Source organism: Barbatula barbatula (assembly GCF_947034865.1).
Source record: "Barbatula barbatula genome assembly, chromosome: 18".
Classification (NCBI taxonomy): Eukaryota; Metazoa; Chordata; class Actinopteri; order Cypriniformes; family Nemacheilidae; genus Barbatula; species Barbatula barbatula.
The window spans coordinates 5,137,525-5,164,161 of NC_136781.1; the positions used below are offsets into that span (position 1 = coordinate 5,137,525).

A 26,637-nucleotide genomic window follows, 5' to 3' on the forward strand; every position below is an offset into this window, starting at 1 on the left:
TATTATTTATTTATTTATTAAGTTGCAAGCTTACTCAGAGTTAATAGTCGATGTCTGATGGTGTAAAAGAGATCTGAGACGTGACTGCAGGTTTTAAGATGGAAGTCTTTCTGAAATGGTCAGCTGATGGAGAGAGTTCTAATCTCTCTGTATTTGATAATACGGGGAAGTGTGCCAGAGCTCAGACTTTATTTTATTGCAGTCATACATATTTCATCTGAAACTCAAACAGTCTGAATATCATCATTGCAGAGAGATGGTTTTCTCAGCAGGGTTGCTCGGCTCCTGCCAGCGCTGTCAACACACACCACAAATACAAAGCAACTGCATGGCACGATAAACACTTGCCAGAGCACTGTTTGCATTATTTGCTCTTTCCTCTTTTTATTTTGTGTGGTTTACTGTCCGTGCAGTTTGCCTAAAAAAATGTTTGTAAAAGAAGCTTGTTGTCAAGTGGACTGAAAATGGGACGTTTAACTATAACTTCTTTACGGAAACATGGCTACATTTACATCAACAAAACTTGGTGCACGAACTCTGTTATTGTCGGGAGACACTGCTCGGCTAACCTTGAGTTTATCTGCCACGGGAATTCACTTCCACCATTATTACGGCAGCTTATATTCCACCGGATGCTGATGCCAAGCTTGCTATGAAAGAACTTCATGCAGCCATCAGTAAACAACAGACTGCTCACCCGGAGGCTGCATTTATTGTTGCGGAGATTTTAATCACTCAAACTTAAAGACAGTGCTCCCTAAATTTCATCAGCATGTTTCCTGCCACACAATAGGAAACAAAACTTTAGATCATGTCTACACAAACATGGCTGAAGCCTACACCGCGACCCCCCTCCCCCACCTGGGTCAATCTGATCACCTTTCTTTGTTCCTCACCCCAAGTACATTAATCTCATTAATCGTGTGAAGCCATCAGTGAAGACCATCAAGGTGTGGCCTGCAGGGGCAGACTTTTCACTCCAGGAAAGGTTTCTACACACAGACTGGAGTCTGTTTGCTTCTCAGGCCACCAGTGGCTCTCACACAGACATCAACAGTTACACCTCCTCTGTATTGGACTACATAAATTCCACCATTGATAGTGTCACAACCCAGAAGCAGATCACCACGTACCCTAATCAGAAGCCATGGATGAACAAGGAAGTGCGCCTCCTGTTGAAAGCACGTAACACTGGCTTCCGATTAGATGATGCACAGGCCTATAGTACTTCTAGGGCAAATCTGAAGAGGGGCATCAAAAAGGCCAAGCATTGCTATAAGCTGAAGCTAGAGGAGCATTTTTCCAATTCTGAACCTCGACGCATGTGGCAGGGCATCCAGCCCATCAGTGATTACAAACCCAACCATTCCACCCCCATAGCCACAGATGCCGTCTTCCTGAACGAGCTTAATGACTTTTATGCTCGCTTTGAGAGAGACAATAAGGAAACAGCTACCAAGCTCACACCCTCTGCTGACCACCCAATCATCACATTTAACTCCACTGATGTTCACAATGCACTAAGTCGGATCAACGCGCGCAAGGCTGTTGGCCCAGATGGCATCCCTGGTCGTGTACTCCGGGCATGTTCAGAGCAGCTCGCTGGGGTCTTCACGGACATCTTCAACCTGTCCCTTGACCAAGCAGTGGTTCCAGCATGTTTTAAATCCCCCTTCATTGTGCCCATTCCAAAACATTCTAACCCAACGTGCCTGAACGACTACCGCCCTGTAGCACTCACACCCATTGTCATGAAGTGCTTTGAGCGGCTGGTCCTGGCACACCTAAAGGACTCTCTACCACCCATACTGGACCCATACCAATTTGCCTATCGCAACAATAGGAGCACAGATGATGCAGTGTCCATGGCGCTGCACTCCGTGCTCACACATCTGGACAATAAGGACACTTATGCACGTATGCTGTTCGTAGATTTCAGTTCTGCTTTCAATACCGTCATCCCTTCCAAGCTAATCGTCAAACTTGGAAACCTAGGCATCAACAACCCTACCTGCAATTGGATTATGGACTTCCTGACGAACAGGCCTCAGCTTGTTAGATTAGGCCGCATCTGCTCCACCACCACCACCCTCAACACTGGTGTACCACAGGGCTGCATACTGAGCCCCTTTCTCTACTCCCTTTTCACACTCGACTGCAGGCCTGTGAACGGATCTAACTCCATCTAATACAACAGTGATTGGTCTCATCAGCAACAACGATGAGACTGCATACAGGGAGGAGGTCCGGCACCTGGCCACATGGTGCTCAGACAACAACCTGCTCCTAAACACCTCCAAGACAAAGGAGATCATCGTGGACTTCAGAAAGGCGAAAGGAGGCACACACGACCCCATCCACATTAATGGGATGGTTGTTGAACGTGTTTCCAGTTTTAAGTTCCTGGGGACTCACATTTCGGAGGACCTGTCCTGGACCACCAACACCTCATGCCTGGTCAAGAAGGCTCACCAGGCCCCTCTTCTTTCTGAGGACACTGAAGAAGAACCAACTGTCTTCAACTATCCTGGTGAACTTCTATCGCCGCACGATAGAGAGCATCCTGACCAACTGTGTCACAGTCTGGTACGGGAACTGTTCTGTTGCTGAGCGCAAAGCACTGCAGCGGGTGGTGAAAACAGCCCAGCGCATCACAGGGACTACACTTTCTCCCATTGAGGACATCCAGAAGAAACGCTGTCTGCGTCGAGCTCGCAGCATTCTCAAGGACTCCTATCACCCCGCTCATAGACTGTTTACTCTCCTGCCTTCCGGCAGGCACTTCCGGTGCCTCCGGACAAGAACCAGCAGACTAAGAAACAGCTTTTTTCCCAGAGCTGTTTCATTATTGAACTCTGCCCCCCACTGATTCCACTACCTCTCATACCTTTAACACCAATGCTGCTACAACATTGTTTACATTGTTTACATTGCACTACAGGAATGCATGCATGACTGAACTGTACACACCAGTACTTCATGTTATCTGCTCTACCGGACTGTTTACACACACACAGCATCATTTGCACTCTATACTGCTCACTTGCACACAAGGAATATTTAACTGAATGCTCATTTGCACTAATGGACCACTTCCATAACTGCACTAACCTATCTACTGCACTGTAATTCTATTAACTGCATCTACTCATCTACTGCACTGTAACTTCAATAACTGCATTAACTAATCTACTGCTCTGTAACCTTTTTAACTGCATTAACTCGTATACAGCACCGTAACATTAATAGTGTATTATATTCTCTCATATTGTATTCTCTCATATTGTATTCTGTATTTATTCTAACTTTATATCCTGCACTTGCTAACTGCACTTCTGGTTAGACCTAAACTACATTTTGTTACACTGTACTTGTATATGTGTAATGACAATAAAGTTGAATCAAATCTAATCTATAAGGTTTTCCGTGATCTAAATTGAGTCACAATGACACTGTGTTCAATGAGACCATTTACACCTGCTATTAACAACCATCTGGTCAAATCTGACATCGCTGTCAAAAATGAGACATGCTGAATTTCAGATCCAGAATGTTTGATGATCGCATCACAAAAGCACATATACAGCGCAAATGACTGATAGCTCAATTAAATTTTTTTTCTTAATTTTACATTTTGCTTTCCAACATTCCTTGATAGCAATAACTGAAAATGTTGTATTAACAACAGTTATGGCCCACAGAGAAACCTAAAGCCATCATCGAGTCTGTCTGGGATTAAACAAAGATGAAAAACTACACAGCATATATCCATTAGAACTGTGGCAACACCAAGGTTCTTTGAACATTCAAATGTTGAATATTCTTTTGGTGAAGTATCTAATGTGACAGTACCGAACAGGCGCACGTAACCTGAGAAAAACAATCATGTGAAGCATGCATACAGACGAACACACTTCAGTCAAAACAGCTACTTGATAAAACTAAAAAAAATAAAACAACATTCTAACTAAAAATGTAACAAACACGGTGCCAATTTTTGTGTTTCACATTTTTTGTTAAATTCACAGTAACACTCGTAGTAGATGATATTTATAATGATAAATTCAGGGACCCTGTTTCAAATCCGATTACAGGTGATTGATCTTATAAGCCATGTGAAAACGCTAGCGTGCCTCAGCTGTCTGGGATCCGATCGCTCCAGACGGGTGTTAATATCAGGTGTAAACCGGGGCGTGAAATGTGTCCCCTTGAATAAGCATTACTGAGAAAGGCGACTGTCAGAAAACCTATCATGCAGGGAAAAGCTTCAAAGGTTGAACTCTTTTCTGTGTCTGTGTGATGCTTGTGTAGACCTTTACCCCGGAGGTGTTCCTATAGAGGGTTGGAAAGCTGATAGGCTGCTGACCTCTGGGTGAAATGGCCACTTTGACTTTAGCTCACTACTTTCTATCCCGCCTCAGCACTCTAATCCCAGAGTTTAGCCTGTCACATCTGCTTACAATCTATCGGTTCTGATGGTCCTGCTGTTCCACAGGAGGGGGCTGCTTTTAACCTTTAGGAACCTGTCCCATTTTGGCCTATAGGGCAAATAAAAGGGAATGAAGCTGCTATTGCATTTAGCTAATGGTCTTTCGCTTATATAGTTTGGCACACACACATGTACAAATACTTTCAGTTTTATCAGTGTTTAGGTAAAATTATCTTTTTTGTTTCATTATGTGAACTACTAACAATATTTTCCCGAATTGCAAATACACATTTTCTTTGTTTTTGTATTTATTTGCAGAAAAAGAAAACTGGAGGAACCGGTCAAAATAACAGAAAATATAATAAGTGCAGTAATATTTTTACATGCATTACATTTTTTTGGTTCAAATATTTGATAACATCAATTTTATCACAGTTTTCATGTGTGTTGTCATGATGTCAGTCTTTCACATTACTGTTGGATGACTTTGTCACTCCTGAGGTTTGATTCTGTTGAAATTCAAGAGACCGGAATGGCCACAATACATCTAGAAATGCTGAATAAATGAAAATACGAATTGGTCTCTTCGTTTTTCCAACAATAATGTTGTGTTACCATAACATGTAAAGGTTTGCCATATTTGCATTTTATTTCTAATTAACATTATTCTGTTTTTAATGTCTCAACAGGGTTCTTCAGTCAGGCTGGCTTTTCTGGGCCCTGTGAACATAAGTACTGTGGTTTGGGGAAGCAATGTGTGGTGAACAGAGAAACTGGTGAAGGAGAATGTCAGTGTCTGGAACGCTGCAAGCCGCATTACAAACCCGTGTGCGGGTCCGACGGCAAACTCTACCAGAACCACTGTGAGCTTCACAAAGCCTCCTGCATGGCCCATCAGAGAATTACCATCATGCACAGCGAGGAATGCTTCTACAAAGGTACGGGACCTGTGTGGCGCTTGCATTATGGTGTATTTTGTTTATGTGTGATTTGGAGGCGATGCTTTCAGGCGATTTGCTTTTTTGAGATGTACAAGTTCGTAAAATGATTTTTTTTTTGCGTAATGACACAAGATGCACAGGAATATTAGTTTAAAGCTATTTAATGTGATGTTTAATTCCATCACAAAACGATTTCCTGCTAATCGAAGAGTCGATTTACGTGGAAATATGAAAGGCGAGTACAAATAACAGCACGTCATGTTGCTTCAATCAGGAAATGTAGCTTGACGAAATTTATTTTCCAAGGAAGACTGAAGCCGTTTCGTTCGCTCTAATATACAAGATGCGATTCACAGAGATTTTGATCACTAATGGACTGGTAATGGGTTTTCCTGTTGCTCAGTGGTTAGAGCATGGCGATAGCAACGCCAAGGTCATGAGTTCGATCCAGGGGATTGCACATAGTAAATGTATAACACAATGCAATGTAAGTCACTTTGGATAAAAGCATCTGCCAAATGCATAAATGTAAATTAAATGAGCACTAATGAGTGCAACATGTCCATATTAAAATTTGCTTGTAAAATCTAATGTAGAAATAGGAACTGTTTCTTAAATCACTGGAATAGTACAAATATGAGCTTGGAAAGTGTGTTGGTCTCTTAGGAGTTATTAGCATTTACTGTTTTAAATAGTTTTTTTAAGCGTTTGTAGATTTCTTGAGAATCACCAACGCAGTGCAATGAACCATTTTTGCAGTTAAAATATGTTCGTAGGCCTACTTTTAAAACATTTGATGGATTACAAAACAATGAATGTTTTCCTGCTCCTCTACAGCCTCTGAAAAGCTTTTTGTCGACTATAAGTTGTCTAACATCGGCCGCTCACACTGAACCCTGACAGACTATAAACGGCACAATAAATGTTTATTGATTATAGCGTGTCTTGCCAGAGTAGGATGGTGGGCTTTCCCAACTGAATCCACTTAACTGCTGAAGTTTTTCGACATTTCTTAAGTTTTTTTCTGCCACAGTCACCTTTGACTTGATTTGTGGAGGCATTATTTTCTCTATAGCTGTTTTGAACTATACGTCTTGTGAAAAGTGTTATACCGATAAACCGTCTTGACTTGGTGCGTCTCCCCCGCCACAGCATTCTAATGTGCAGAAAAACTCTTAGCAATCACCAACTTACTTCTCATTTCCATAAGAAAGATCGCATGCAGGGATAGGCCAAGCACTTTCACAATCTTACCGAGTAATCAGACCTCTCGACAGCCTCTCGAATCAAACCTTTGACTGAGAGGGATGACATTGAGCGACTTGGGCCAATCAGTGTAAGTTTAGAGAGCCGAGGAAATGTATGGTTAGGGTAGATGTGACTCACCTCACCTCAGTTCTTTCTTTTTGGTTTCATCCAAATCCAGACACTTTTGCTATCAGAAATGAGGCCTTTTAAAGTTTCATAGGATGCACTACTACACTTGATTGCAAAATTGACTTTTAAATATTCATGAATATCTGGTGCCTGCTTCGTTTTAATTCAATTTTCTGTGCATTGGTGAAACACAGCTCACCCTGCAGGATATGAATGTAATTTATTAATTGTTTATATATCTAATCATGTATGTGGTTTTTGATAATGCTTGCTTTGTTCACCTCAATTGGGAGCTCTGAAGATGAAATTGCATACAGTAGGTAATTAGAAAGATGATTAGATTGGATAATTATGCTTTCTAATTATCAGCAGTGTGTCAAATGTGCCCTAATAGGCAGGTGTACACCCGCTGTTATTATTGTGCTGGGTTTCTGGAGAGTTGAGAGCGTGAAGGCAGCTTCTATGCACTTTTATCATTCTGGTACAAAAAACAGGCTTTTTAAAAAAATGCTGAAATAAGGTTCGCTATCTAAACTTTTTGGTTTTCCACCTGTCGGCGAAAGAGGTGGACGTGGGGCGGAAAGTTTACAAGCTTTGATGGAAGCCTTTTATTCTGGGTGAAATTGGTGACATACAGCGTATATGTATAAAATAAGCCATTTATTCATCGGACACACACAGCGGTGGCCAATTAGAACCCAAACAATTTCATGCCAGGTCTCTCGAATGCATCATTTACACTCAGCATTTCCAATTTTCCTTGTCGTCAGGCCATTTGATTGTCCAACCAGACGGTGTTTACACATACTGATATGACAGGGTCTGGTCATCGTTGTCTTCTGTGTACGCCAGAGCAAATTAACAAAACAGAAGGATGAAAGTTTGAAGGAACGCTAAGAGAATGCAGATTCTTCCCAAACTATCTGCTGACCATAAAGCAAGGATTTAGAGCAGCAGGGCAGATGCCTTAACATCAAGCAATAAAACATGAGCTATCCACCATGTTAAAATAGTACGATTCGTAGAGTCTGTACAACCTGGTTTTAAATTATTGTTTGACCTCTGTCAATCCCAATGCTACAGTCGCTCTAGCACTCTCCTGAAAGCCTGCCAAAATGGCGGAGTTCTGATTGTGTGACGTCAACCTCCAGTGCTCTATATCATGGAAACAAATGGACAAAATAATTAATGTCAAAGCTTCTTTCAGATGTACTCGTAATGAATAATGGGCAGACGTCTCAAAAGTCAGTTTACTGTCAGTCAGAGAGGGGAAAAGGAAAAATATCCTTCCATTAAGCTTTTTATCTGACTGTTAAGCTTCAATTAAGTCTCTCATTCCAAAGACCCGTCGCCATATGACTTTGTGCGGGCGAAACGAAATGGCTCTTTTGGTATTCTGCACTCTTCTCCACACACTGTTTAAGTTTGGGTTGTTTTGACGATGGTACATTCATCTCATTTTCCCCTCCCCATTAGTTCAGTTTATTTCAAGAGAATGAGGAATTAATGAAGCCTGTTGTCTGTCTGATGTCACTTCATCAACCTATCATATACAGCTATCAGTCAACCTTATGCATAGCTTGTGTTCTTCTGGGTTTCAGCTGATGTGGATGTTGAAAGGACTGACAGGCTTCACTTCAGAGCTATGAACAAAAGAATCGGGACGTCCTCTTTTTATAGGCATGTTAAATAAGACTTGCCAAAACTTTTGTCCACTGTATTAGAAATGTGAGTCCAGCCACTAATTTTCATCGAATACTTAATTGATGGATTTTAGGCACAGGGTCACACATTTCTAAAAGAGGAATCAACCTTTCTGACCAGTGACAGTGTTTAGGTCAATTTGACTCTTGCCAAAAATATTACAATTAAAGTGATAGTGCACCTTCTAAATGAGAATTCCGTCATTATTTAACCCCACTCTTGTTATTTCAAACACGACTTTCTTTTACAGAACACAAAAGAAGATATTTGGAAAAAATGTTGATAACAGAAACCGTTGGACCCCATTGACTTGCACTGGTTTTGTGTCAATACAATAGAAGTCAATGGGGACCAACAGTTTTTGTGTGTTTTGCAGGTTTAAAGTGACAACAGAATGAGTAAATGTTGGCAGATTTTATTTTTAATGTGAACCATTCCTTAAATATACATCACATTACAACAATACAAACAATTAAGTAAATCACAACAAAAGATTTTACTCTATACATTGTGTCCATTAGTCCGAGAATCATGGACTGTGTAAATTGAATTGAATTTGCTGTGTTGTCATATAATATTATTCATGAGGGTAATGAATAATATTAATGAATAATTCTTTAATGACAAACAACCCAGGAGGGTTGAGTCTTGATGGAAATGAAAAAGCAAGAATCCTCAAGATCAACGTGTGGGTGTTAAAAAAAGATCTGACCTGAAACATTTTCATGTTATTTCAAACTTGCCATAGTCAAGTAGAAGACACGTTGGGAAGCTATAGAATATGTACAAATAGTTGACTCGTGTTTAACATCACACATGGAAATATAACCGCCCACATGACTTGTTGCCCATGACCAGGCATGTTAACTTTTAAGAGTGTCAGCCGAGTTCTGGACCACAGAACCCTGTACACTCTGCATCTCCACAGCAGTGTTGACAAGACAACTAATTAAAGATCTGTCCCTGGGGAGACAGCTGTGGTGTCCTGTGAGAGAGACCCACCCCTGCCAGCCCCCCCACTGCCGTCCTGACTGCTAATGAGCACATTACAGCAGCATGCTACCTGTGAAGTGATGGCACATGGCCTTAAGGTATAAAGTGAGAGTTTAAAAAAAGAGAGAGAGAGAGAAACTTGCTTTACTCTAATGACTGTTTTCTTATTATACATGAGCCCCTGTCAGGAAGCCCTTCATTTTTCTGCTATGTACAAAGGTATATCAAACAGAAATCCCCTCATTAATTCTTCATACTTATGTGCTATTTCAGACATATGGCAATATCTTATTATCAGAAACTTATTCAGGTGCTGTGTTACAAAAAGACTAACTGTCGCAGCATTTATAAGACAACTGAAATTGAGTTAACTATAAAAATCCTGATCTTTCTGAATTGCATTGCTTCTTTGAGATTTCTGGTTGTTGTGTAGCACACAGTCAGTTAGATCTACCACTTTTGGGTCAATATCTTAAACTCGTGTGCACTTGTGTTTAGTTTTATAGTAGTTTTAACAATATTTTTATATTGTTAGTTTTAGTGTTCATTTTAGTTTATTTTTAACCAATTTTGGTGTATCTCAAGATTTTAGATTTTTGTTTCAGTTTAGTTTAAGCATCAGATTAATCAAATTATTTTAGTGCCTCAAGATAAACTTATTTAAGTTCATTCCTGAGGCAATTTTATTTTAATTTGATAAACATGAATGTTTTGATAGTTTAGTTAAAGGTCCAGTGTATGAACTTTAGCGGTATCTAGTGGTGAGGTTGCGAAATGCAACCAACGTCTCACTGCACCCATCCCTTTAAGAGTAATATGGTTGCTAAGACTGAACTAATTCAATTCAATTCAATTTTATTTATATAGCGCTTTTCACAATTTACATTGTTCCAAAGCCGCTTTACAGGGGAAAAAACGAAAAATACAAAAAAGGTAAAACACAGTACAGAACTAAGATGAAGTTAAGTTTCTCTTTTTTGCTGAAGAAGATAAAGTTTTTACAAACACGGTCTGTAGATCTGTTTAGGGCTACTGTAGAAAGAACATGGCGAATTCCATGCTGGGACGGAGCCAGACGTTGTAGACAGTGAGAGCTTAGCCCACTAATGCATGGTCCCCCAAGGAGATTTTCTTTCCATTTATGGCAACTGTATTACTATTTTCTAAGTGTTCTTTGTATTATCATTTTGAAACCATAACTTAACAAATATTGACAATGACATATTTTTCTTCTCTTACCTAAAAATAGCTAATCTTGTCTGCTGTAAGCCTGTAACTATGACGTTACATAAAAAAGTTAGATTGGGAATCTGGAGTAAACAGCATTACTAATCTTGAATCTTGAGGCCTGTTAAGTAGTTTGCATCTCTGAATCTTACCATTTAACATTTTTTACTGTAAAGCGTTGGCTTTGTTATGTTTGCCTTCTTACATTTCACTACACAGTCAGTCATCAGGGTTGCCAGATTGGGTGGACCACTTCCAGCCCAAAAGCTCACAAAACCCCACTAAATATGACAAGATGACAAAATATCATAAAAATCAGGAAAACCGATCAAATGGATCAAACATAGCAAATATATTAAAGAGAGTTGGAAGATATGACTATGTCCAGAAACCACCTCAAAGCGTTAATGAATAATTTAACCAATGACTTAAACCCTCAAAAAAGACACATGCATCACTATGCACATTTTGGTGCATAAAGTGCACACTAATTAATCGGAAAGCAACGTAAGTAGGCATTTTACACTCATTCCTGAACTTCAACCTCTGAAGGTTCCTCTAAAAAGTTACACACAGCACATTTAACTATCGGTAGGGTATAAAAGCACGGCTCCTTCCACAGATTCACAGGAATCTTCGTATTACGAAATGTATGGAATATGTTCAAGAAGGCTTGTACCCAAAAAGTACATTTGCTTGTCAAAATGCAAACTGACCACGGTTCAATAGTGTTTACTGTCACAGAAATAACACAAGGATTGTGCTTCAAGAGTTGTCTTATACTGGATCTCACCGTCTGTCTGAAGGACACATGGAATTACTGTACAACAAGAGCATACACTTTTTTTATCAATTTTGCATTCTGATTTTCATTTTAGGTCTTATACAATCCAAAGGAAATATATAAACCCATAGGATTCAAACACACAACATTTGGGGTTCTAGCCTACAGTTTTACACACTTTGAGTTAAGACAGATAGGGCTGTTCATTACTAATATATAGAGAGCTGTTTTTAATGAGATAAATAAATAGTTTGGCTGATGTGTGTTGTGGGTTTGCTCATATTTTATTGTCTGTAATTCCGCTGAAAAGCTGAAGCTGAAGAGGAAAGTATGAGGTCATGTATGGTGAAGATCAGGGAGGCTTGATTAAACGTTTCAACCCACCCCCAAAGGATAACCTGATCATCAACAGGATTAGTGTAGCCGAGCCACAATCGCTTCACAGCTGTACTTAACAAAATGAGACACAGAAACTCTATTATGATTCTGCAATCATGTACAAAAAAACACAGACATCTACTCTGTTTTTTTTTTGTTAAAGCTTTATTAAGAAGGTAGCGATTACAGTCGGCCAAATTTCATTATCGTGACAGCCCTAGTTATTGTTATGATGGCGCCTTTACTCAAAGCAATTCAGCTTTTAGCTCTTATACTGTATAGGTGAAATTGTCTGTTAACATGAGATATTTCTTAAGTTAACATTATTAAAGAATCATACTTTTGTATGTAATAACCTGATTCATATCAGGTATTGTGAGCTGTTTGCATTCATAAAAATACCAGGGGAGAAAAGTATTATTCAGTATGTGTATTTTGATTTACATTGTTAAACTGTCCTTTTCCTTTTACTGAACTTGTTACTGTGAACTACTAAATGACATCAAAACAGTGGAAATCAAACATTGTGTATATTACTTATTCCTCAGTAAGCATTTGACATCTCAATAATCATTACGCATGGACATCAATACATATAATTTGAACAATGTCTTCAAAAGGAGAAAATAAATCACAAAAAAACATGTTTTTAACACATACTGAATAATACTATTCTCCCTTGATATTTTTATAAAATACAAAAAGTTCACAATAACTGATATGAATCAGGTTATTACATGTATACTGTATGTATTATTATTTTATTAATGTATTAAGATTTAATTTATTTAAAAAAATAAAAATTAAATTTTACTAGTACATATTTTAAACCAACTATTCTATGTGTTAATATTACTTTAATGCATTAGTGAATATTTGTGTTTCTATCATGTGTGTTCCTATAAGGTTCTTTTTAGCAAATACAATACTTTTTATTAATGAATAAGACCTTATTATCTGGTGTTACCAAATTAATAGTTGTACCTGAAAAGTGTTTCTGTTCACCTCAACAGGATTTCCTGGAAGTTCACTGTAAATCCCCTCATCTGTTGAAGCTAATGATCAAATGTAATTCTCTATTGAAGTGCTTTGATTCTGGACACTTCAAAGACCACACTCTTGAAATATTGAAGACAGCTGCAGTAGACATTATTAGGAGATGAGAACAGCTAAACCCTGGAAACCTTGTGTCGCTGAATACAAGTATAGCTTTCCTGTTGCTAAGTGGTTAGCGCATGGCGTTAGCAACGCCAAGGTTATGGGTTCGATCCCAGGGGATTGCACAGAAACAAATGATATACTACAACGTAATACGTAAGTCGCTTTGGATAAAAGCATCTGCCAATTACGAAAATGTAAATGGTAGGAAAATGAAAAACTCCAGGTTTGTTAACTTTTTTGACCGATTCATTTAATAAGACAGAAGCAGCATAAAGAAGATGGATGACATAGTTAGTGGAGACATAACTTTCCGGGCATTTGACTCATTGTCTTGATGGAGATCTTCTGTTCCAATTTATACCCCTTCATTTCGTTAGCCGCCCATGGAATATGATATTATTTCGCCACGGACATATATTGGTCCGGGAGTAGATGGATGATGTATCTCACCTCTCTTATTGTGCTGGAATGATGATGTATTCTGTGCATTTAGCCGTAGTGATGTTTGGCTGAATTGGACTGCTTAAAGGAAAAAAGTCAATGGCCCATTTTGTGTAGAATTGCTGTCATATGGGGAATTGAGGCTCGGAATTGTCTCATGGATCTTTTCGTCCAGAAGCCGACGGCTGCTGTCATCAATCTTAGCAAAGCAGTGAAATAGACTAGAAGACAATTTCTTCTGTCTTGCTAGAACAAGTGGAAAACGAACAGTAGATGTGCTACCTGCATGCATTATTGTGAGCCTGACTTCAAGTCCTACAGGACTAGTTAGTATATTTTCCATATATTTTTCCCTATAATATTCACATCTTAAATGTTATTTTTTATGTATAATTTTTAAATAGTCTATATTGTAGACTGTATTATGGATTATAAATTCATATATATATTCACTCGGAGACATTTACTCATCTCTAAGATAACGCTGATGTATATTTGAGGCAGTGAAGCAAAATTTACCCTCATGCTCGCTCTCCTATCACTGAAATTACAAACTGTGCCTCTGTATGGAATGAAAGAGCTTACATTTGATAAAACTTTCAGACTTTTTCGAAAGGGCAAGGATTTGTAGTTTTGTTATCAGTCAAGTCAGCATTAAGTTTGCTGTGATAACACGAATGTCACGCTGTGCTGGACTCTAAAAGATTTTGGCTGGGCCGTTTGCCTTTGTTCTTGTGTCATGGCCTCCATTGTCACTCTGTAATGGCAGACATTCGATGTTCTGCACGCCACCTTTATCCATCAAAGACTACTGGTAACTGAATACTAAATGTCTGGGTTTCATAGCTGGGATAAAAAAGCCTTTATCTCGGTGGGGGGGCGATCGGTATCAAGCATGTGATGCATTTTGATACTCAGAGATAAAACACTTCTGGTGTCCTTTGATTGTCATGGGCATTTCATGTTTTTTTTGTGTCGACCCCGGGAGCTCATTAACTGTCACGTTCATTATGTTGTGTGTATGAGTAATTATTATTTTATGAAGTACAGTAAACCCTCGAATCAGAACAAAAACATGACATGTTAAATCAAAGTGTTTTTCTAGTTGTACTTAGTTTGCTTATTAATACTTTGTATTATTTTTTATGTGATTTAATGTTTTCTACATAAAACCATCCTACGGAATGTAAAGAATGTCTTTTAAAATATAATCTTGATATCTTTACTTTTGAATCAGTAAGGCAATGTTAAAGATTCAAATTATAGTCAAATTAATGGTCAAATTTAACGTTTAATTGTCATAAAAAATAAAGACTTTAGCCTGGATTTAACGTGCAGGGTCACCACGTATGCATTTGTCATTCATAGCAGTCAGGGGTTTGTTAATCTTTTTATACTTTGTGTACAATTTTTCTGTATGTAGTTTGCCTGACACCAAAACAGCACAGGTTAGTGTTCATAGATAGCACCTTGCTTTCTTCTTACTATCTCTCTCTCTCTCTCTCTCCCTCTGCCCCTTGTAGAGCAGAAAAAGAGAGAAAAACATGAGAAAGGGATGATTTTAATAAGATCAGTACTGAAGTCAGTATGTGTGACATAGACAAATGTCTTGAATTATATCCACTGTAGCTCTTATCGGCGTGTTTATCAGACATTTCTTATATTCCAGGGTGATCTGATTTGTTTTCATAGCTATTCTTATGAAAAATGTGCTTTTGTACATTTCCATGGATAATAAAACATCAGTATATTGACAGCATCAAAAACCTGAAACCCTTTTGCTTGCATTTAAAGACACACAAATGACCGAGTCCAATTATCAGACATATGTGTTTTACAGTATATTTAGTATAAAAGATGGGAAAACTATACTTATATATAAAGGTCTAGATGGGACTAGTAGAAGTAAGTCATTTGTAGACAAATTTAATAAACATCACGGTGGATCAAGTGTGAAATAAAACTTGTTGTAATATTAAGACAAATCTCTACTGATGTGTACAGACATATGTTTTCACAGTGGGCTCTCTTCTGTTTCAAAATACCACAACCGAGCAAAATGAAACCATTGATTTTAATATAATATGTGAGATTTAAGGTTCTTAAATATATCGTTGCTGTCCTTCTGAAAACTCATATTGTCATGATTCTGCCACATCATGTCATGTTTCTCTTGGTCTAGTGGCAGGATCATGACAGAACCTCATGTTTAATGTGGAGAGAGGCGACTATTGTTTATTTGGCTTGCCATATGCTCCGTTCTCGTCTCTGTTCCCATCCTCTCTTTTCCTTGTTATTGGTTAATGCCCTACACCCGTTCCCCTCTTGATTTAGTCCTTCAACTTTTACAACACAGTATTTAATCATTTAAAAAGTACAGTTTTTCCATTTCCTCTAAAACAGCTCATTTGGACATACAAGGTTTCAAAAGGACAGCGATGACGTGTAATCTTTTATTGTATTATACACTCAATGAGATATTTATGTTCGTTGAACACAAGTTTTTAACTTTGCTTTAATGCTTTAATGTATATCTTGTGGATATATTATTTTCCTTTTCATTGTCAAGCCTACACATTTTCCATAGACATTGCACATAAGTCAATTGCAAGACACTTTGTAATTACCCGACTGAATCCTCTAAATGTCAGTGTAATAAATTACAAATAGAAAAAGTGGCTTGTGTTTTGATTAAAGCCCAAGTGGTTTGCTCAGGCTCTGTGGTGAAGAGTTTGTACAGGACAGCCCCATCAGTTTGACTGACAGACCTTCCCAGCAACCCAACTCAAAAAGAAAGCTTGACTGAGCCGCTTGCCAATACTGAAGATTACTTCGTTTATCACCAGCAGTCTGATTGCACAAAGGCCCAATGCCACGCTGCCCTGCGCCCATTCTTGGACACACAATAAATGAACGGGGCATCTTGTTACTGTCGGAAATACTTAAGTACGTGTTGACTTTTTTAGGTCAGGTTTAGTTTTAAAGACAAACCAAGGACAAATGTAACAATCACTGTTTTGAGTTTATTGTATATAATATAGCTATATATATATATATATATATATATATATATATATATATATATATATATATATACATCACATTTGTGAAATCCTGATGCTTAAAAACTGTTTATTGTTTGTAGCATTGTGATCTAGTTTTTCATACACACTCTCATAACACACGAGACCACATGGCTGATTAATGTTAGTGTTTGTTTCGGGTCAGTATGTTATATTGATTTTTCTATGACAGGACCTGGTTATCTAGTAGAGGATTGATGGTACACTTGGATGCATGTTTGGAGTGTGAGATGGGATGTTTGTGCACTTTTTACGTGTACTTAAACAGGTTTGTGTTTAAACATTTTGTTCATGTAACTAAATCCCTAAATTATGGAATTACATGGACAAAACTAAAATTATTTCATCAGTTATTCACCCTTCTGTCATTCCAAACCTGTATGACTTTCTTTTTTTGTTCAGAACACAAAAGACGATATTTTGCAGAAAGCTGGTAACCAAACAATCTGGACACATTGATTTCAATTTTATGGAGACCACTGAAATATCATCTTTTGTGTACGACAGAATAAAGTGCATATACAGGTTTTGATGGACGTGAGGGTAAATAAATCAATACAGAATTTGTATTTTTAAGTGAACGATCCCTCTAAATTTGTTATTGGTTGATTTGTAATTACAATTTAAAGTAATATCAAAATGATCCCTAATAATAAATTTCACCGGAACACCGGCGTGTTACATAACCTGAGCACAGAGGTCCATCTGTATTTCTGTGTGGTACTGAAAACCAGTCAGTTTGTTCTCATAGCTTTTCACCAAAAATCCTCATAATGATTGTTTTTTCCTCCATCGGCTAAACTTACAAGACCAGGGCGCTTTATTTTCCCTCCAGCTGTCATAAATGCATTCTAAATACAGCTGAGGGTCTTTCTGTGTCCCTCTCTCTTGTTTCCCGACCGTCTACTGATGTTGTCGGGGGATATATCTCTTATGGCCTCTGTTCTCCTTCGTATCATCTGTCAACAGCAAACATGACTACAATAGTGGCTCCATCAAATCACCTGATACCGCCGCCTTAAAGACAGCCCCACACAGAGAAAGACGGACAGAGAGAAAGCGAGACAGAGCCTGAAGATATGTGTCTCTGCCCTCCTCTCATATCCACCTCTTTCTGTCACCAGCCCTCAGGGTGGCCTATTTGCCCAAGCTCTGCCAAAATGTATTTCTTTTTGACGAGATGGCCTTGTCAGACTCGCACTGGCTATGCATGTCAAAGTCTGTCCGTACCGTGCCAACCAGTAAGTATGTTTGGCAGGTTTAGCAACTAATGCCACTCCCACTGGCTTTGCTTAGCCTCGGGTTGGACTAAATAGTAATTGACACTAGGGTTGCTTAATATATCAAATGAATATCAAAATGGCAGTGTGGATTTGAGATTGAGGACATTTACTTTTCATGTCATTTCAAAGTTGTGTCATTTTAAACTTGGTATGACTTTTTTCTTCCACAGAACACAAAAGAAGGTATTTTGAAGAATGTTAGTGACCGAACGCCGGCAGTACTCATTTATTTGGTTTTGTGTCCAAACAATAGAAGTGAATGGGTACAGCTGTCGCTTGGTTACCAACATTTTTCAAAATATCTTCTTTTGTGTTCTGCGAGGGAGAAAAGGTTTGAAATGACTCGAGAGTAAATGATTCCAGAAGTTTTATTTTTGTGTGAACTATAACGTTTAAGCACAAAATCCTGCAGGTTTCTTTTGAAATCTTTCTCAACATTCAGCGTTTGTTTTATTCATGTTTGACCTACAATGTGCATTGTGAATGCAACGCTTCACTTTATTCACACATTTGCATATTTCGAAACAATTTAGCTATGGAGTTTCTATTAAATTGAAGTGCAATGCAAAATCACAGGAAGATAATACAAATTTTACCAGAAACAGTTGTGAACTGCAAACAGAGAGTTTTGTGTTTAAATATAGACTAAAGACTTTAGGAGGACCTCATTGCAATGTTGTGTGTAAGCGAATTAAATTATACAAGAAATGTTGTACGGCAAAATTCCAATATTCAAATTATACAAATAATCATACGAATTTCAGGAGATTATATTGACTTTCTTGGCAGTAAAGCATTAGCAAAACATGACTAGCTGCACAAAACTTTGCCATTTCTTGCTTGTTTGTTAAACTTTTAACCGTCTTCTTAAATTAAAGAGAATGTCACGCACGGGAACATTGAGCTGATTTATTCCAATGCTGCTTGTTTGAAGAAACCTGTTATATCTTACAGAGATAGAGAGAGGGAGCGAATGCAAAAGGATATTGTTCTGTTTTAGAAAAGTGATAATAAGACCCTGAGCTGTTTTAATGTCACTGTCACCCCCAGCCTGAAGAAAAGCCACAGCCTCGTCTGCCGGCAGGTAATGAGCTCCTCAAAGCTTCACCTACGTCTGCGAAAGTGAGAAATCACAGATAAAAGGACAGAGGAAGGAGAAGAGATGAGAATGAACATGCGACAGGAGAAAAGAGAGCGTGGAAATCAAATTAAAGGTGAAACAGAAGGTAGACAGTCGGGAACGATGACTTACTTTATGTAGAGAATGAAGCTCTCCTGCCGAGACCTAGAGACTGAAAAACAATGAAGGTGAGGAGAAAGAATAACTGGAAAAGGGACAAAACACATGCAAACCTTTCGAGTAGCGCATCGCACCAGGAGAACCTGAATAATAGGCTGCTAGCGAGTTGTAAATTTGTCATTGAAACTGCTCGTATGGATATCCAGCGGCAGATAGATTGTTATTGAATGCACTGCCTGTAAAATTCTCCAACGAGGTATTGTAGGTGGTCAGGCGAGAAAGAGCGAGAGAGCAGACTTTACGGCCCAGCGCTCTCGGGCCTCCATTTCTTCAGTGCAGGAACTTGACAGGGGGGTAACTGGCCCTGTGCCCTTAAAGACTGGCGTCATTGACCTCAGAATGAGCTGCAGACTTTTTCAGGTGAGTATTTGATGTATAGAGCATTTAGAACAATGTACTTTGAGAACAGCGAGTGCACTGAGAGCCTGATCTATTGCTGTTTTACCGATCAGGCCGGCTCACGTGGCAGCCATACGAAAGACTGATAGAAAATATCGAAGGATTATTCTGTACAAAATGTACAGAACAAAGGGAGAGACTCAGAGTTAGGGAGGGATGGATTGTTTTGTGCTTTGTCTACATTGTTGAGCCGGTTTATTGGTTGCTTTTGCATTTTTGGTCCTATACGTCTGGTGAAGCAAACCCAAAGTGCCATTACGAGAGTGTTGACAATGCTTAAAAATGTTACATTTGTTACATGTCTATGTTTAAAAATGTGTTTTGCAAATAGTGACATCTGGCCTCATTAAAGTTGGGAGTTGTTGAACTAAAGGTGTTTCAAAAACAAAACTCAGCAACTAGTTTCAAAATGCATTTGCGAGAGTGAAAAGTTGCTTGGCTTTCATATCATGAATCATTTGTTTCCATGTGACTGCAGACCATAGCAGTGGCAAACACTTCATCTTCACACCATTGGGTCTTATTTAGGTGATATATTGCCAACATTTGCTATGTCATATTTTGCAATAGCTATTTACTATGTATTGCCAACATTTGCTATGTAAACAATTTGCTTTGTAGATAACGCTTTTAAAAATATGACCAGCACAACTGAAGTCTTCAAGCTAACATTGAAAGTTTAGGTGTAGATTATATTTTTACATTTACGTGAGTAATGGGAAAAATGCATATGCCTGTGCTTACTGACAGCAATATGAGTAAAAATCTAATTAGTGAAATTTTGTCATTACTTTTTTTAAATAAAAAAAGCAGTTGAGGTCATGAAGAATGTAAGGTTAGGCTGTAAATCTTTAATTTATCATTAAATGCGCTATAAAGGATTTCAGACTTTTGTTAAATATCACCATTTCAACCTTCAAAAGCCCGCCCACCAAATATGTGATTAGCAAATGACATTAGCAACTCCAAATGCACGAAAAATGTGTTGTAGGCTAATCCTTTTTTTCTCGAGTAGCTTGTTTTGTGATCCGTCTCTATTTTTTGGCAACTTACAAAGCCTAGAGCTGTCAAAGTGACAGGTATGATTTCTCAGGACACCTATTTCTATCTGTCAGGCAGAAGGGACATTTTATCTTTAGGATTAAAAAACGTTGACAGCGTTTTTAATACCTGTGACACAGATTTAATATTTCTTTATCATTATCTGAATGATCTCTGAAGACAAGGTATTGTTTTCATTAGTGCCGCTGGTTTGTAAAACCATTTCGGGATTTAACTTAATCTGAATATAGATGTGTGCTTTTTATTATTTGGTTGGAAATCAATAAATCAGGGTCGTGTGGACTTGATTCAGATATGGAAATGTAAAAGCCGAAGGATTTAGTTCGACCGGGTTCAAAACAGAAAGAGTTCAAGCACGCTTCTCTCTGTGTCATTCCTCTGGGCTGCCTGTACGTGTCATGCTTTGTTTCAAAGTAAATCACGCAGGTCGCTTGGGAATAGTTTTGTGGCTAGTTTAATGTCTTTGTGCTGCACACTGCATTTGTGTAGTGCTTGTCAAAGTATAGCGTTATTCCGAATACTTTTACGAGGCTTTGGCATGTAGTCAAAGGCTTTTCAGGTACAAGCTGATAGAGAACAGGTTTGCCATGAAGCTGCACAGATTTTAAAGCGTTTAAACTGCCAGCCCTTTTAATAAAGACATCATTTAAATGAATGAAAATATACTGTGTGTAGTCAAAAGGATTACTGATTGCGCAGTACATAACCAGTGATGGGAAGTATTTTAGTTTAAATTCAACTTAAATCGAACAAAATCCTTAAAAAGCTCCAATCTAGAAATGTTGCCTCTTTATCGCCATCTCTGTTTGAAGTTAACATGCATATACAGTATATAAAATGCATAGATATGATAGGTATACTGTATATATATATATATATATATATATATATATATATATATACAGTTTGTGTGTGTGTGTGCGTGTGTGCATGCGTGCGTGTATGTGTGTGTAATGATATGTGTGTAGGGTTAGGGTGCACGTGTGTTTATAAATGTACTGAATATATATAAATATAAGCATATGTATATATAAAGTCTATAACATACAGTTATACATTTTAAATGCTTAAACACGTGATTGTATTTGTGTAGCTGTGACCGGTTTCTTAGCATCCCATTTCGTAAACGATTCTACCACCAGTCCATAATAATAGGTGGACAGCCTCAGTCTGTTTTGCCCAGCCCAACACTCATCTCTGACCACGTGCCTTGAATTTCCCATCACAAACGTGTTTGTCACAGCTCCTGACTTTTGCTAAGCAATGTAATGATCAGAATTCCCATCAGGACGGGCAACCAGCCGCTGCACGCCTCTAGCTGCCGCACCTCCGTTCACAACCATCAGCCGCACATGCTCTACGCCGCCTCGCCTTAAGCTATGTAGGAACACACAGGATAAATCTGGGTTGTTGTTAGACATGGTCTAAGTGCCATTACCTCCGGTACCCACATGTTTACTGAGATGAGAAACAATTGCGTATCCTCGCCAATGATGGGTCCATTATCAGTGACCTTCTGGAGGTCTCGGTATATTGAAGGACGGATATATGTTTAATAGCTTTTGTCTATAAGAAGCCTTTTGAGGGATGAAGGTTGAACAAATAAAGACAGGAAGGTCATTGCAGTATATTGCACGTGTGCTTCTCTGTGGGAGAAGTTTGGAGAGCTCTGAATTCACAGAGAGATCATTGAAGCAGTGTTTGATAAAAAATGGTTTTCTATTAAACAGACCCTCAGTTTTCACACTTAATGCAGTTTATATTTTTCTTTTTTTTGGTTGCCATATCATACTAATGTTAATTGTACATTCATTGTCATGCCAGAGGAGGATGGGCAGAGTCTTGTTTCTCTCACGGTTGTTTCCTCATGAGGTTTCTTTCCGACGGTTGCCTTTGTCTTTGCCTGTTGAGGACATGAAAGCATGTTTTTTGTAAAGCTCCTTTGAAACTGTATTGTAAAGAGTTCCCTAGAAAAGAATGACTTTCTCATTTTGTAAGATCCCTTCACATATTTTGTCAGGATTTGTTTTAGTAATAATAAGATCCCGTGAAAACAAGACAACATTGACTCTTCTTTGGAAACAGAAATTATGTCTGTAATACCTGAAGACGGTTGTTTTGCTCACACTTTCATTAATCTCAATGTCGGATGCTGAAGCACCGATTTGCTGATGGTGTCACAAGAACATGCGCAGACCCAAAAGCTTCATTACCAACTATCTGGAGCCTTTAAGAGAATGAAAAATGGCACTTTTTTAATTGTGATTTATTTGCAGAATGTGCTTCATCATCAGAATGCATAGCTGAGCTTGAATGACTGTCAATTGACAAGGATGCTTTTTAAAATTGGCATGGGTCATGTTAACCAGCCCAAACATGACCTTCTGGGAAGCATTAATGATTTTTTAATTCCCTTTACAGCCATGAACCACTATGAACTCGGATCGCTTGGCACGTGGTCTCGCGAATTAATCAGCACTGTGATTTCCACACGCAGGGTTTCGCGCAGCTTCACTTCCATGCTAAAACACAAGCACAAGGAGTCCAGTTGAAACGTTGCCCTTTATTTTTATCACAGATTCTAGAAACCATAGCTGCCTTTAATTTTTTCTTGAGTCTGCCTACTGCACATGAGAAACATCATGGCGAAGAAGAAACATTGCTTGGAAACTTCAAGGTCAATGATGCAATATGAATGTTCGCCGTCTGCACAAGCTGAAGTACAACAGAAGCCTCTCAGTTCTTTCTTCTGACTTATACCGTATACCTTAGGGATTTGAATGACAGCAGATTTGGAAGGGGACCTTTCAGAGATTTCCTCCATTCCAAAAATGTAAATGCTAATGTGCCGTGTGCCGCACACACATGCAGAAGCACATGCAGGTTTGACGCCATTGACCTTCATTTCCCCTGGGCAAAGTAGATGGTAGACAGCCATTTATCTTTTATTCATTTTGCCATTTCCAAGGAAGGAAGCTTTCCTGCCACTGTTGCTTGTCAAAGTAGAGGCCATTTTGTGATGTGCGCTGAGCTGCGAATGAAAAGCCACGTGCACACACAAACTCGGACAGATGTGTTTATATATCTCAGCGTATCATGCACACACACTGCAGTACGTGATAGTCCTATGAAACTGTGACTTTCTTGACGTCTGTCATTGAAACTAGTATTTAGAAAGCAGGTGGTTCTGAGAATCTTTCCTGCTTTTATGTCTTTTGCTTTTTATTATCATTCGCTTACGACATAGAAACAGCATCAACATTTTCATAAGATGCCACACTTTCAACCTGAGATGTATAATGATAAAGCCATTTTCAATATTGTCAAATGAATTTTGACGTGAGTGTCATTGTTTCAAGTGTGTTTCATATATCTAACATGTTCTCTGACGTGATTGATAGTGGACGGGGTTCGTTCTCTTTAGCTGTGTTTTTGTAACACATTTCTTTTGCAGCCCATCAGCACTGTAATGCAGCATGGATATTTGTCATTCTATTGTCATTCACAGTTTAAAGATTTTGTGTTTATTCAGATTAAGAATGGACTGTTATCATCAAACAGTTTTATACTCACAGGTTTTATTATCATTTGCACCCTAAATGTGCTTTACCTTTAATAGAGTAGAAACACAAAACAGTCTTTTACCAGTCACACAAAGTATGTTACAGTATATCAGTATACTGCATATTCAGTTGCATACCGCAATCCTTGAGTACCCCCGCAAAGCACGAAGATAGGCCCCTCCCACCAGCAGTGATGTCATGTCAAGCACCTGCTGCAACAGCATAGACAACATATCTGTATTAATTGCATTTAATGTTATTATTATTATATAATATTATATAGGTTTTAAAATGTATGTGTAGCCATTCAAATAGAGCCTGCGTATAAAGCTTTTTAGTTGAAAAAGAATACCGCCAGGAATGCGTTATTTTACGTGCAGGTAAAGTGGGCGTGGCTTCATTCCACATTTTTTGGTTTGAGATACTCAGAACACATAATTTAAAATGGCAGTGTCTGCGCTTAGGACGGCCATTTCAGTCACCGTGCTCTCTTTTTAAAATGATGATAAACTAAAAAGTTTTATTTATTTGAATTTGGCTGCTTGCGTATTCACTGGTTTTTCCGTGATTAGCAATGTAAATCAATACACTGATAACAAAGTAAATTGTTCAAACTTAAACTTGAGAACAATACTCAGGCACGTCGGAGTGCCGCTTCTTAACACCAGAAGAGCCGCACACTGACACGAGACCATCAGCCAAACCAACCATATCGGATTGTACTGTGTACTATCATCTAAATGTATAGTAAGATATACCACATGGTTGTACAAACTCTAAATCCACAGTAACTTGATAATATGTCTCTAGTTACAGTAAGGTTGCGAGTTTAATTCCCAGGGAACACATTCCCATTCTTTTTGGACTGTTTTTGGACTATTGGACTATACCTATCATTTATTTTCATTACAAAGCTGCGATTGCCTCACGCGACCACTTGTGGTAGAGCTTCATACAGTATTGGCACAGTGTTGATAAATAAGTGATGTTATGGAACCAGTTCTATTCCACATACACAGGTCTCACCACTGTTTCTCCTGCATTCTTTACAGATGATAACTGTCGTCTGGGAGATTATAAAAAATTGAAGAACAAGATGTTGGACTTGCACGCTCAAAGATTCTTGACCCCCGGTAACCATGGTAGCCACGAGAAAGATATGGCGACCAGGAAGCGTCTGGTGGACATGATGTTCAAGCGCTTTGACGCAGATGGTAATGGACGAGTTGACAGCAGTGAGCTCTCACAGGTACGTTTTTCAACCTGTGTAATGTTACATTACATTACATTACATTTACATTTTACATTTACATTTAGTCATTTAGCAGACGCTTTTATCCAAAGCGACTTACAGATGAGGAAATTGAAATTGACGTTGGTTTCCTCATAAAGAAACATCTTTATGTTCCTTTTAAATTGCAGACCAATTTTCACATAGAAGAGACAAATGACAGGACTAAACTGTAGGGGTGCCTCAGGGCCACGATAAGAATATTTTAGGTCACTTGGAGTAGTTTTCTCAATTACTTGAATACATTTTTCTTTTTTACTGTCATTTTTGTGTGAAATCAGTGAAATTTGGCATAGAAAACTACTGTCCCAAAAAATCCTTACGTATTGGGCTGTTGGAGTATAGCGATTTCTCCAAGCATCCACACATAAAAAATAGAAAAATCGTATATTAAATAAGTGGCATATGAGTTTGTGTGTTCACAATCTTTTTAGAGCAAGAAAACAACCCAAGTGTGTCTCTCAGAACAACTTAATTCAGGATTGGTGATAAATGGTAACCGGACTAGTATCTGTACATCTGTGTTGGTTTGCTTGTGTACAAAATCAATTATATAAATATTTTTTACATTTAATTAAACTGAGAATGCTTGGGGTCTTTTTTTCAATGTTTTACCGCATTCATTTGAAACACCAAATGAGGCGGCGAGCATGTCTCTTTCTTAATAACTCACTATATGCTGATCCCAGGTCATCTGTGCTTTATTTTGTCCTGCGGCAGAAATATTACACCTGTCCATAGAGATACGACACACAGCAAAATGAGCAAAATATGAATTTATTCATATTTCTCCAGAGAGAAAACTCTGAACGCACTTTCACTCTCGGTTACAGGCATGAGCCATTTCAATTTCATTGTGCTATATTTTCGTGTCATTTACATATTTCTTCATTCTCTGTGGAAGACGAATGGATCTCTTTTCGTGCATGGCAGAACGAAGACAAGGTAAAATCAAAAACTTTGGACCGTTTTTGAATACAGAAGTTTGGCCTTTTGACATGAAGGTGTGCGGGTCGAAAGTTAATTGAGGATGGGTAGCACACAACGCAGCAAAACCCAAACATTCTGCTGAAATTGAGCAGTTAAACTAGATCCGTATTCTGTTCAAGCAGGTCTTCTGCTACACCTGTAATGATCTTTGTCCATAAACTGAATAGGCAGACCATGAACCTTGCAGATGTATTACATTTATACATGTTTTAAACAAGAACATGTTTTCTT

General features: G+C 38.4%; 1 protein-coding gene across 2 annotated transcripts in view; it reads left to right on the forward strand.

Moving 5' to 3' along the window:
* The window catches only part of fstl5 (follistatin-like 5), a 100,982-nt gene that overhangs the window by 25,535 nt on the left and 48,810 nt on the right, over positions 1-26,637 (forward strand). For both annotated transcript variants that reach the window (XM_079479273.1, XM_079479272.1), the window contains exons 4-5: positions 5,119-5,367; positions 25,178-25,374. In XM_079479273.1, the coding sequence (XP_079335399.1) occupies positions 5,119-5,367; positions 25,178-25,374 (446 nt within the window). The remainder of the gene's footprint in view (positions 1-5,118; positions 5,368-25,177; positions 25,375-26,637) is intronic.